Raw genomic sequence first — 12,441 nt, forward strand, 5'->3', positions numbered from 1 at the left:
CTATTGAAATTAATATTATAATCACAATCCAATGTATCTAGACTATCTTTTAGTAATTAATTATTTTTCTCATGTTTAAGATCTCTATTATTCACTAATTAATTAAATTTGATTGGATTTAATTCAATTAATATATTTTGCCAATAATTATCTAGTTTAAGACGCATATAGTATATATATTGTATCCGATTAAATTTCATTGATCAAAGTTTATGTATCATAAAAGTTTTACATTTAATTAGATGATTATTTGGATTAATGAATTTGTATATAAACTTTGAATGCATGCCAAGAATGCATTTAATTCATATAAAAGAATATAAATCATAATACAAGAACTATACGGATTGTGTAACTTACATTTATATTCTCCAAAAAAAAACGTGGCTAGCAAGTTCTTCACATGTTCTTCGTAATTTACTGCGAATCTTCTCATATTCCCTAACTCCAAGTATAATATTTGTGTGGACAAAATCTGATTATACCAAAGGAACTTGAATAAGAGAAATATCCCTGGTGTATTATTGTGTGATTTTCAAAATCCTCATAGTGTAGGAAATGGACTTTTAAATTACAACTTATAGAGGCTAAAATTGCTATCTCATTAAATCTCCTATTTATATAGTATTATTAGAATAGATCATAGGTCCATCATCCATGATTGGACTGAGTCTCATCTATTGGATTAATTTTAATTAAATTTATGCTCAAGTTTAATTTTAATCCAATAGAAGATTATTTTGTGCCGCTATAAAAAATAATATGACATCAAGTCGTAGAATTTGTCACTTACATTTCCATTTTAATTTGTTCGTCTCTAAAAATTTATCATCTTTCACTTTTATCATTTTTTATAGTGAACATCACATTCCACTAAATCATTTCTACTCACATTTTATTATTAAACTAATATATAAAAGTAGGGGACACATGTCACTAACTTTTTGAACTGACTTTCTATTATATTTCTTAAAACACGTGTCTAACAAATAGTGACAAATTATAAGGTACGGATGAAGTACTTATTTATTGTTTATTTTTAAAATTATATCAAAACTAGTTGCGTGTAATATGAATCGCTTATGGTTATATACTTTCTCAAATTAACTAAAGAAACAATATAGTTTCTCGATGACTAAAGAAAATAGATTTCTATTAACTCCTACTTACTCTAATAGTAGTTATATAAATTTAGAAAAATGTATAGTTTCCTAACTTCATCATGAATTTAGTTGTCAAATTGCATTCCGTTGCATATTTCGCTGTCATATATATGCATTATATATACTCTATAAACACCAACTTTCACCAAAAATATAGAGTAATGCTAATAAAAAGAATCCAATTAAAGTTTGGCCTATTTATAGAAAATGGAATGCCCTATAAAATATTGATCAAATATAGATACCTCCTATATAGAATGTTGTTAGTATTATTATTTCGCAATGCATAACTTTTTAATTTTTTTAGTATTATTGCGGACGATAACAAATTATGAAAAATATTATAGTTGTGATTATCCATACATAAAGATAGAATGACATTTTGCCAATCATATTGAATGACTATAGACTGAGGACTTATTGGTAGGGCCACACCATTGTCTCCCAATTATTCGTGAACCTCTATTATTTCTCCATTTTCTTGGATGATAAATCTTCTTTTTGATGGTACAAACTTTGAAAGACCTAAACAATCTGCCTCACTTGCCACCAAACTCCACTAACATGCAAACAGGTCATCTTTCCTCCACTCATAATCATTTTGCAAATTATTATACATTTAAATGTGTCCGCCGGTTAAGACGGCCATTATTATATTTTTATTACTATAAACTATTAAATTTAATTAAGAAAGATTAATACATTACTAAAACGAGATTTGAAGATATGACAGTCCATTTATCACATTCTCTCTTGTAAGAGAGAAATACTCACTCGATACCACTTTAGAGTGCTGGTTTATAATTTTTGAGTGTCCTTAATAGGTCACATATTTCACTAACTTTTTTCTTTTCACATTTTATTATACAACTAATATATAAAAATAGGATTCACATTCCACTATTTTTTTCACTAACTTTCCTTTACATTTCTTAAAACCTGTGCCGAACTCAAATAGTACTCCTAAAGTGGGACGGGCGGAATAATATCTATTTTATAAGACAAATAGAGTATATTGGTCATTGGATACCACCACCGTCCTTGAAAAATACTCCATCCATCCCAAGGAAGATGACTCATTTATTGGGCGGCACATAATTTTATACAACTTTATTTTGTATGTTAACTGGAGAGAGTAAAGTAGGAAAGAACGAATATAGTAGAGATAAATGTGTTTTCAATTTTAGTAATGAGTCATCTCGGTTGTGGCAGACCCAAAAAGAAAGTGAGTCATCTTTAGTAAGATAGAGAGAGTAGAAAATTTTGGAATGACACGGGTCAGTGCACAATTGGTAAAGTAAGGAAGAAGAATGATAAAGTAAGAGAGAGGAAAATAAAAATGGGTAAAGTAAGAAAGAGGAAAAGAAAAAATAGCGGAAGTAGTGTTAGCGGATTGTGGGATATACGTCCTAAAATAGAATACTTAAAAAGTTTCTATTTTTAAGGACACCCCAAAATGAAAATAATAGTAATGTATTTTAGTGGCGGTCTTATAAGGGAATAATATAATTTAGAAAGATTCAATTCTTATTTTATGGCGATCTTGGGGGAATAATACATTATTATAATACTACATCGTCCCTTGAAAATAGAAACTTTATTAGTTTCACTGATTTTGATTAATATCAATTGACATCACATAAGTTCCTGAGTCAAAATTAGTAGAGTTTTTTAATATTGAAACCAACAATTAATATATTTTAAATATCAACTAATATTAATAAATCAACACACTGTTTTAAAATTCTCACGTGGTTCGCAATTAGTTACTAACTCTATATAGCATATAAGATATTCTTTCCGTTCTAACTAAGATGACACACTTTTATTTTTCATTTGTCTCAATCAATATGACACATTTCTATTTTTGTTAACCTTCTCACTCCAATTAATAAACTCAACCATTTTTTCTCTTTCTAATTAAATATTCAACTATTTTTCTCTCTCCATTTAATACTTACACCAACTCTTTTTCTCTCTAATTAACCATATTAATCAATAATTCTTAAAATTGTGTGCCGATTAAGAAATGTGTTATCTTATGTTGGACGTAATATTTAAATTCTAAAGAGATTCACAGCTAAAAACAAAGGTCACACACTAAACAACACAGCACATAAATAGGACTATTCTTCACAGCTTTAACTCCACCTTAAATTCCATTGAAACCATCGAAAAAAAAGAAGAAAACAACATAGATTTGGAGTGTTTATCAATGGCTGGTATGCTGCCGGGAGTTGAAGCAGCAAGAAGAAGAAGATTTCACCAGAAAAGCGAACCATCTCCGGCCATCTCCGGCTGCTCCACGCGGCGATCGTCTCTCTGCTTATACGTCAGCAGCCATGACTTCCATCTCTGCAACTCAACGCCTTCCTCGGTAGGATTTGTAATCACTACAAAAACAGATCAATTAGATTTTCTAATTAAATTGTGTAATTTGGTTGATTTGATCATATACAGCAGAGAAGGCAGATAATGTGCGACGAGAGCCGGCTTGGCACTGAGGCCAGAGAAGCCAAGAAAAGACTCGACTCGAGGCTGTGGACATCGGAAACCACCAGGTCCGGCCAATTTCTTTTTTCCTTCCGGCGATTTATTTTATTAATAAATGAACATTAATTTGAAATTTTGCATGTCCTTGTCATGGAAACTAATTTCTTCATCACTCCTCCATTTTTACTTTATTTACCAAATGACCCTTGAAACTTATTACAGTAAGTCAAGTTAAGTCAGGTCAAAGTCATCAACCAACCTTGTTTTAGTTAGTTCATCCAATACAATCCAGTACCAAATTAAATTGGGTATTGACGCCTAATATTGTGAAATTTTTCAAAAAAATGTTTTTCCCCGAATTTTGAATTTGGCATATAATATCACGAACTTACATAGTTGTTGAATTTTTCCCAGCGACGACAAAATCCTACTGCATTTCATTTGTTATCACATCACCTAAGGTATTGTTACCACTGAAAAATGATGATGATGTACAAAATTCCTAAAAGTCAAATATGGTTATCCATCTAATTTAAATGTAATCGGATTTGGTCGGCTGTTGGAAAAAATTCAACAACTATTTAAGTTCGTGATGTTATATGTCAAGTTTAAGGTTAGTGAAAAAAAACAAATTTTTATAAAGTTTCATGATTATTAAGCGCCAATTTCCTAATTAAATTTGTATAGCTAGGTTGATCAAAAAATGTAATTGGTGGACAGGGTTAAGAATGGTTCGGAAGTAAAGAAGAACGAATCGAAGAGGCTGAAATGGTTGAAGCTGAAGTGGAGGTCGTCGTCGTTGGAGGAGTGCGTGGTGTGCTTGGACGAGATCAAGGCTTCGCCGGAAAATCTAATGAAGTTGAGATGTGGGCATAGGTTCCACACTCACTGTCTGTTGCCTTGGCTAGAGGCCAATGCACACTGCCCTTGTTGCAGAATGGAAATTACTAATAATTCATAATCTACCTTGTATCAAAATTAATGCACAACATTAATTAATACTACTTCTTTTACTTCTACTTCCTTTATTTTTTAATAGTAATTAGTTATTGTGATTCAGAGTTGGAAATAAAATCAGATTAAAATGTGAGACAAGTTTACAAATAAAATTCTATCCCTACACCAAATAGGCCATTTCCGCTAGCTACTGCAAAATTAATTTCAATTAAATGGAACTATGGTCCTTTAGTTGACTGCCAAAGTAAGTATTACTACTATTAATCTCTTAAATTTAATTTTTTGTGTAGCCCAGCCCCAGGTATATATTTGGCCAGGCAATCTATGTCGTTGTGTGGTCCAAATTATTTGCCCAATCGGTATCAATATCAATCTTATTTTGTTTTATTATAATTAGGAATCAAATGAATTGTAATGATTTTTTCAAAGAAATATAAATACATATATATTGATAGAGTGAAAACTGTCAGTTTTCTACATGTAATGCGATTGTCATTTACTGGATCCGACAAGAGGTGGCGATTTCTTGAATTTTCAGTTTCAATATTACTTAATAATGTCTCCACCGTGAAATGAAATCTCATGTCGCAATTTCTAAGCTAAGCTGGTCGGGCCTCGAAAGAGTCGGATTAGATTGATCAAGTTACATGGAAGATAATCGACCGGATGGATTAGTTAGCAAATGTCGTTGCCACTTGATCAAGGCGTATCACTCTCGCTTGCCGCCAATGTAATTTATAAGTCCCAAACTCGCACAACTTTAACAGTAAACCGGCAAGTACGGGGTCGATCCCACAGAGAAACCGGTGTATCGAGTGTGTGAGTAGTGAACAGGGTTCGGCTGCTGCCACGCTTTAGTTTTGGGAGTTTTTAACTACTGGATTTACGCTAGGCAGAAAGTAACTAACTACTTGATCAAGGAGACTTCATGCTGACAAATAAATAAACAAATAAAAGGAAAGCATATAAACAATGATACAAAGCAGGCATAGGAATGTAGAATATTAGGATCCAAAACACAATCGACTTTCTTGAATTACGGTCTCTAGAGTTATTAAGTCGGTCACTTAACTGGATTAAACCCTCTCCCGAGGTGAGAAATCCGTAGATTAGGTGTTGAAATCAAAGTCCCCTTTAAATCTCTAACATCTAACTCCTAAAAGATCGTTAAGACCAATGACCTCACGTGAAACCTCAACTCTCCCGAGTTCTATTGAATTAAAGTGTGAATTATCCATTTTCCAAGTCAACTATTTCCTCTCGAGTACTCTAATCAACTCTAACATGTATTCAAGAGGTAGCTAATCAATTGAATATAGAAAGCGCAAGGATGAATCAAATAACTACAAAAGCTAACAAGGAAAATCAATCGAATATCTTCACCAAAAATTCCACAATTGATGTTTAACTCATAGACAAGTAAAAACTACAAATAAAGTAAGAGACATGAAAGAAATTGATAAAACCCAAGGTTGAATCTTCAATCTTCAGTCTTCTCTTGCCTGGATCTGCAGAACTCCGCTCCAATGGAAGATGGATGAATTTAAGGGTGGAATATGGAATGGAAGAAGTGTAGAGAGAGAGAAGGATTGAAGGCTCTGAGATAAAGATTATGAATTAGGTTCAGAGGTATTTATAGGCTGGAAAAAGGTTTATTTTTGATAAATTTCGTGCCCTACAAGAAATAGGAGAGATTTGGTTTCACAATATAATAATTTCTTTTCTTCCGTGAATTTCCGCATAAATTCCCGTCAGTTTTAACTGCACTACGCAACGTTCGTAGAATTGTCATAACTTTCTTAATAGAACTCCGATTAAGACATGCAAGATATCCACACGAAGATCATTCGAAGACGAAGAGAATGGCATGTAGTAAGCACTGACTGGACTTCAAAATCGCTGTCAGAATGGGCTCGAGCAGAGGCTGCTGCACTTTGGCCATTTTTTCACCTTTTTCTATCTTTTTCTATCATTTATCAACAAACACGTCAAAAATACCAAATGTATAACATATGCAATTTAAGAACGTAATTTGCATGATTGACATTTAAAACAAGTCAAATCTAGTCCTTAAAAACATGCAAAATATGTGTTTGTCAACTCCCCCAAACTTAATTATTTGTTTGTCCTCAAACAAAACAAGAGAAAAACTACTAAAGAAACACAGATGCTAAGAACTAGACTTCATAGTTGCCTCAAAAATTGTAACAAGAAATAAAGAGTTTGACAAGAATACAAATCAAATCAAGCAAAACTTATTAGTGCATTTTCATTACTAGCTCGTTGATCACCTTGAAGTACATGTTCTCACAAGTGTTTAGAAGTGTGTTTATCACTCACTTTCAAAGTGTATAAGGTAAAGAATATATGCTCTCAGATCATGCAACATGCAAAGTTTATCATAGGCTTGCTCAATGTATAATCCCTCCTCTACTTTATGTGATTAAAATAAAAAATCCGAAAGGTCTTTATTTTGGGTTATAATGTAGGCTCTTTGGTGACTAATCCCAAACATAGCAAAAAGTGATCAATTTCTACTACATCAAACATAGCACCGCACCAACAATTCAAATCTCAGTAAATTCTAGACTTTGTCTAAATTTCTTCTCACTTCCCAAATTCCTTTGATTTTTTTTCTTTTGTACATCTTTTCTTTTTTTTTTGTTTCTATGCACAACCAATTATCTCATTCAAACCACAAATGTCTATGCACTTTTCACAACTAAGCACACTACTTTTCTTTCTATCTTATCTCTCCAACTCTTTTCACAAAATATAAACTAAAATTCACCGAGAATGTATGGATATTCCCTTTTATTTAGCTTCCAAAGAAAAAGGCTTTAAAGGCTCAAAGTGGCTAGCTAGGGAAAAATATTTTGAATAAGGTCATAAATTTGGATATTTAAAGTAGCTAAGAAGGATGGTCTAACGTGCTCTTTTATCATTTAAACACTATGTAAACTTAGGCAGACTAGGAGCAAGTTTTAGAAACAAATAAATGAATGCATATAAATCACACAAGAAATAAATTTATGGCTCAAGTCTTACAAGGTATGAGCATGATTCAAGGCAAACAAGCAATTCATTATTTATGTACCTTTTCACTAAACCTTCAAATCAATGCATCAAGTCAACTCAACCAGCACATAAACGAAATTTTTATCATAGGCAACTCGGTCTGATGTTCCTAAACATGATCATTTCTAAATTTTCTATGTTATGCTCATGACAAGATTCACCTCGGGTTTATTTAAAAAAAACAAATAAAAACAAACAAAAACAACTACACTCACGGTCCACCACTTCATCCCCCCAAACTTATTCAAAACTACGTTAAGAATAAGTTTGAAAAGTTGGTGGAGGTGTGAGTAAACTTACAAAACAAATCAAACTAAATAAAAAAAGATACCAATGTTGGGTTACCTCCCAACAAGCGCTTGGTTAACGTCTTTAGCTTGACGTTCTTTGAGGCTCATAAAATAATATCCCCCATTCTCGGGATTTTCTTTGGGATGCCTTATGTACCTACAATTTCGCAATGTGAGCATAGAATGAAGAAAATTATAGTAGAGTACAATGCATAACATGTGGCAATCCCCTAAACTTTAATCATATCAAGGCATAAAATATGCAAATCAAATTATCTACCTTAACATGATCATTTTTCATCCTCCGTAATCTTCTCTATCCCCCAATTAATTGCAAATATTTTCAACAATAGACTAAGATCAAGCAAAAAAAAATTTAAGATCTAGAAATATACACAATTCATGCAAGATAAAATAGCCTCGCAATGCTATGAACATGAACTATGTGTATCAACAATCAAACCAAAGTGATATTCAATTTTCATCCAACAAGATCAACATACTCAAGCACACCCAACAATAATTAATTCCAAAAATCCAAGACTCACAAATTCATCATCCTCCATCAAACTCCAATCCAAACTTCCAATATATAAATCAACAACAAGGTCATTCAAGGAAAAAATTCAAAATCAAAGCTCAGAAATTAAAAGAAGAACATACCTTGGTTGATTGACAGTTGAGCATAAGAATGAGTGGAATCCAAAAAATGTCATCAAAGTGGTGTGAATTTGGAGTATGGGTGTGTGAATTGTGTGGAGGAAATAAAATATAAAGAGGGGAAGGAGGTTTTTTTTAAAGTTTTTTTAGGAAAAAAAAAGAAAATCAGAAGTAAAAGAATAAAAAGCAAAAAAAACTGAGAAAGAAGAGTTAAAAGAAAGGATTTTTTATAAATATTCTTTTAAAGTTCAACTATACAGAGAAACATCAGCTCTATGGAGGAGAAAACTAAAGAAGAAAACTAATAAAAACAAGGGAGCAATCAAATGTATATATATCACCCACGCTCTACGGAGCATATCAAGTGTTGTAGCAGATAATTCTATCTTGTACTGGAGTAATCCATTATTATGCTTCGTGCTCCTTGCAAAACAAATAAAACAAAAAAAATTAAAATAAAACTATACAAAATATTACACTCTAAATTAGTATTATCAACCATTTTACAATATCAGCTTAAAGCAATAATATTCCCCGGAAACAGCGCCAAAAACTTGATGCACTATTTATTAGCACTATAAATACCTGCAAGTTTACAGGGTAGATCTAGTATAGCTAAAGGTCAGTACCGAGATATCGAACACAGGGAATAAGATTGCAACTGACTATCATATACTAAGCGTCATATACTATTTAAAGACACGAATGTTTTTTTTGGTTTGATTTTATTAAACTAGACTGAAAAATAAATAAACAAATAAAATGAAAGCATATAAATAATGATACAAAGCAAGCATAGGAATGTAGAATATTAGAATCCAAAAGACAATCGACTTTCTTGAATTACGGTCTCTAGAGTTATTAAGTCGGTCACTTAACTGGATTAAACCCTCTCCCGAGATAAGAAATCCGTAGATTAGGTGTTGAAATCAAAGTCCCCTTTAAATCTCTAACATCTAACTCATAAAAGATCGTTAAGACCATTGACCTTACGTGAAACATCAACTCTCCTGAGTTCTATTGAATTAAAGTGTGAATTATCCATTTTCCAAGTCAACTATTTCGTCTCCCGAGTACTCTAATCAACTCTAACATGTATTCAAGAAGTAGCTAATCAATTGAATATAGAAAGCGCAAGGATAAATCAAATAACTACAAGAGCTAACAAGGAAAATCAATCGAATATCTTCACCAAAAATTCCACATTGATGTTTAACTCATAGACAAGTAAAAACTACAAATAAAGTACGAGACATGAAAGAAATTGATAAAACCCAAGGTTGAATCTTCAATCTTCAGTCTTCTCTTGCCTGGATCTGCAGAACTCCGCTCCAATGGAAGATGGATGAATTTAAGGGTGGAATATGGAATGGAAGAAGTGTAGAGACGGAGAAGGATTAGAGGCTCTGAGATAAATATTATGAATTAGGTTCAGAGGTATTTATAGGCTGGAAAAAAGGTTTATTTTTGATAAATTTCGTGCCCTACAAGAAATAGGAGAGATTTGGCTTCACAATATAATAATTTCTTTTCTTCCGTGAATTTCCGCATAAATTCCGGTCAGCTTTGACTGCACTGCGCAACATTCGTAGAATCATTATAACATTCTGCACAGAACTCCGATTGAGACATGCAAGATATCCACGCGAAGCTCTTTCGAAGACGAAGAGAATGGCATGTAGTAAGAACTGATTGAACTTCAAAATCGCTGTCAGAATGGGCTCGAACTGAGGCTGCTGCACTTTGACCTTTTTTTCACCTTTTTCTATCCATTTCTATCATTTATCAACAAACACGTCAAAAATACCAAATGTATAACATATGAAATTTAAGAACATAATTTGAATGATTGACATTTAAAACATGTCAAATCTAGTCCTTAAAACATGCAAAATCTGTGTTTGTCATGTCCCCTTCTAGAACGTCGTCATTGCTAACAGATTGATGACCACCAAACAACTCATTAGCCTTACGTGTCCTTCTTCTAGAAACCAGTGGTCCCCGCCTAACTGCTTGATCACCCCCTTTGATCAGTTCACCCGGTTTTTGGTGTTTTTAAGTTTGATCAGCTTAGCCTTGTAGCCTTGGTCAAGCGGCATTCGTGTACAATTAACACTTGCTTTGCCCGATAAACTGATCAAGTAGCATACATTTTACCCCTAAACCGATGCATGAAATAGGCCTTATCAAACTGCTCACACTTAAAACATACTTGTCCCCAGGTATATAAACAAAAACAAAAGAAAAAGATAAAACAAATTTCAGGCATGGTTTACTCATTTCAAGAAAGTAAAAGAAAACGAAAAGAAAACAAGACTCAAGACAAAGACACATATTCACATAGATGCATTAGACCGAATAAACTTGCAACAATCTACCCGAGGTCGAGGTCAATCCATTTGTCAGCAGCTTATGTTGCTTCTCTTTCGCGTTTACTTTATCAAGGTGTCAGTTTGTCAAGAATGCTCAATTAAAACCAACTGTTGGATTCACTCAGTCACTCATTTCTCACCAGAGATGTTAGGACTATTCACTCAGTATTGCCACAAATTTAATACCTCGAATCGGACTGCACAAGATAGTTCCTTAAGGTCTTTGTTTCGGGTATAATGGGGATTAAGGGGAGTAATGTGTTAGGGTAGGGTCCTAGGGGTTCTAAGTTAAAAATATAAATTGTTAAAAAAAACACATGAGTCAAGAGACCAAAGATCTGAATAAACTTGCTGGATCAGGCCGAACTATTTATTTTGCCACTAGATGTCTCGCTGGTTCAAGTTGGGACCTCTAGCCTTTAATTGTTGGCTTATTCCCTAACTTTCGACTCACTGAGTCAGGTTACAACTTTGTTCTGCCCTTCTTTCTCTCAAACTTTTCTCAACTCTTTTTCCCGACATATATTTTCCAACATTTTTTTACTTGATTTCTGACTTGATCAACCTGACTACCCTTTTATTTCAACTTTCTATCGTTACCCCCTTTTCCTTTGAAATGATTCATCTCTTAACCCCTTTTCTCACGTGTTTGTAAAAAAAAGGTATAAGTTGTGGGTTTCGGTTTCAAAAGAACGGGTGAGAGTGTATATGGGCTCAACGTGGTTAACTAGTGAGAGCCTTGTTTAATGAGGCGGGTTCGTGAAACGAAAGAAGAAAAGGCTCAAATGGTTAAGTCCTAATGCCTTTAGTCCTTACTAGTTATGCAATTTTCATCTAAATATTAAAAAAGTAGCCTCTCGTAAAAATTTCTTTCTTTGTAAAATAATAACCTTCTCACACTTAGACCAGACACTGGGCTAAGTGGGAGATAGTGCCAACAATCAAAACATGCCGATAAACACAGAAAAGAATAACCAAAACACAAAGGCAAGCAGAAACGGGCAATTCATGCATAACCTTCTCACAATTAGACCCAACAAAGGTCTAAGTGTAAGAGTAATCAGAATAACAATTTTTACAGACCAAAATAAAGCATAAAAAAAATTGTTTGAAATTGAAATGAGTTCAGGGGGGAAATACTAATGTTGCCTTGAGGGTTGACCGGGGGATGCCGAAGGATTCCTAGAGGATGATGGGCGCCGAGTTGGAGGAGAGCTTGTAGGGGGAGGTGGTGGTTGTCGGGAAGGGGTCTGATTGCGGATAACCTCCAGAATCCTGGCCAGTGCGACCAGTTGAGCATGTGAGTTCTCCACCAACTGTGTTAGCATCTGCTCCATGCGGAGCTTCCATTCGTGGTCAGCACGTGCAGCCTCCTCTGGCTCTGTCCTCGCCGTGGGCACCAACTCCAGCCCTTGCCTTTGTGTCCTC

At 33.7% G+C, this 12,441-nt stretch overlaps 1 protein-coding gene across 2 annotated transcripts; it reads left to right on the forward strand.

Moving 5' to 3' along the window:
* Positions 1 to 3,243: 3,243 nt before the first annotated feature.
* LOC121793762 (E3 ubiquitin-protein ligase DZIP3-like) lies at positions 3,244 to 4,675 on the forward strand. Of its 2 annotated transcripts, none has more exons than XM_042191795.1 (3): positions 3,244 to 3,540; positions 3,624 to 3,724; positions 4,377 to 4,675. In XM_042191795.1, exons 1-3 carry the CDS (start codon positions 3,379 to 3,381, stop codon positions 4,615 to 4,617), a joined length of 504 nt encoding a protein of 167 aa, XP_042047729.1. In that variant the 5' UTR covers positions 3,244 to 3,378; the 3' UTR covers positions 4,618 to 4,675. The 2 variants fall into 2 exon arrangements, with proteins under 2 accessions (XP_042047729.1, XP_042047730.1); XM_042191796.1 differs by having other exon boundaries at positions 3,627 to 3,724.
* The last annotated feature ends 7,766 nt before the right edge of the window (positions 4,676 to 12,441 follow it).

This window comes from Salvia splendens, chromosome 3 (genome assembly GCF_004379255.2).
Source record: "Salvia splendens isolate huo1 chromosome 3, SspV2, whole genome shotgun sequence".
Classification (NCBI taxonomy): Eukaryota; Viridiplantae; Streptophyta; class Magnoliopsida; order Lamiales; family Lamiaceae; genus Salvia; species Salvia splendens.

Coding starts and splice junctions, on each gene's coding strand:
- LOC121793762 (XM_042191795.1), top strand. CDS start 3,379: ATGGCTGGTATGCTGCCGGGAGTTGAAGCAGCAAGAAGAAGAAGATTT. Junction 3,541..3,623: donor GCAACTCAACGCCTTCCTCG/GTAGGATTTGTA, acceptor GATCATATACAG/CAGAGAAGGCAGATAATGTG. Junction 3,725..4,376: donor TGGACATCGGAAACCACCAG/GTCCGGCCAATT, acceptor ATTGGTGGACAG/GGTTAAGAATGGTTCGGAAG.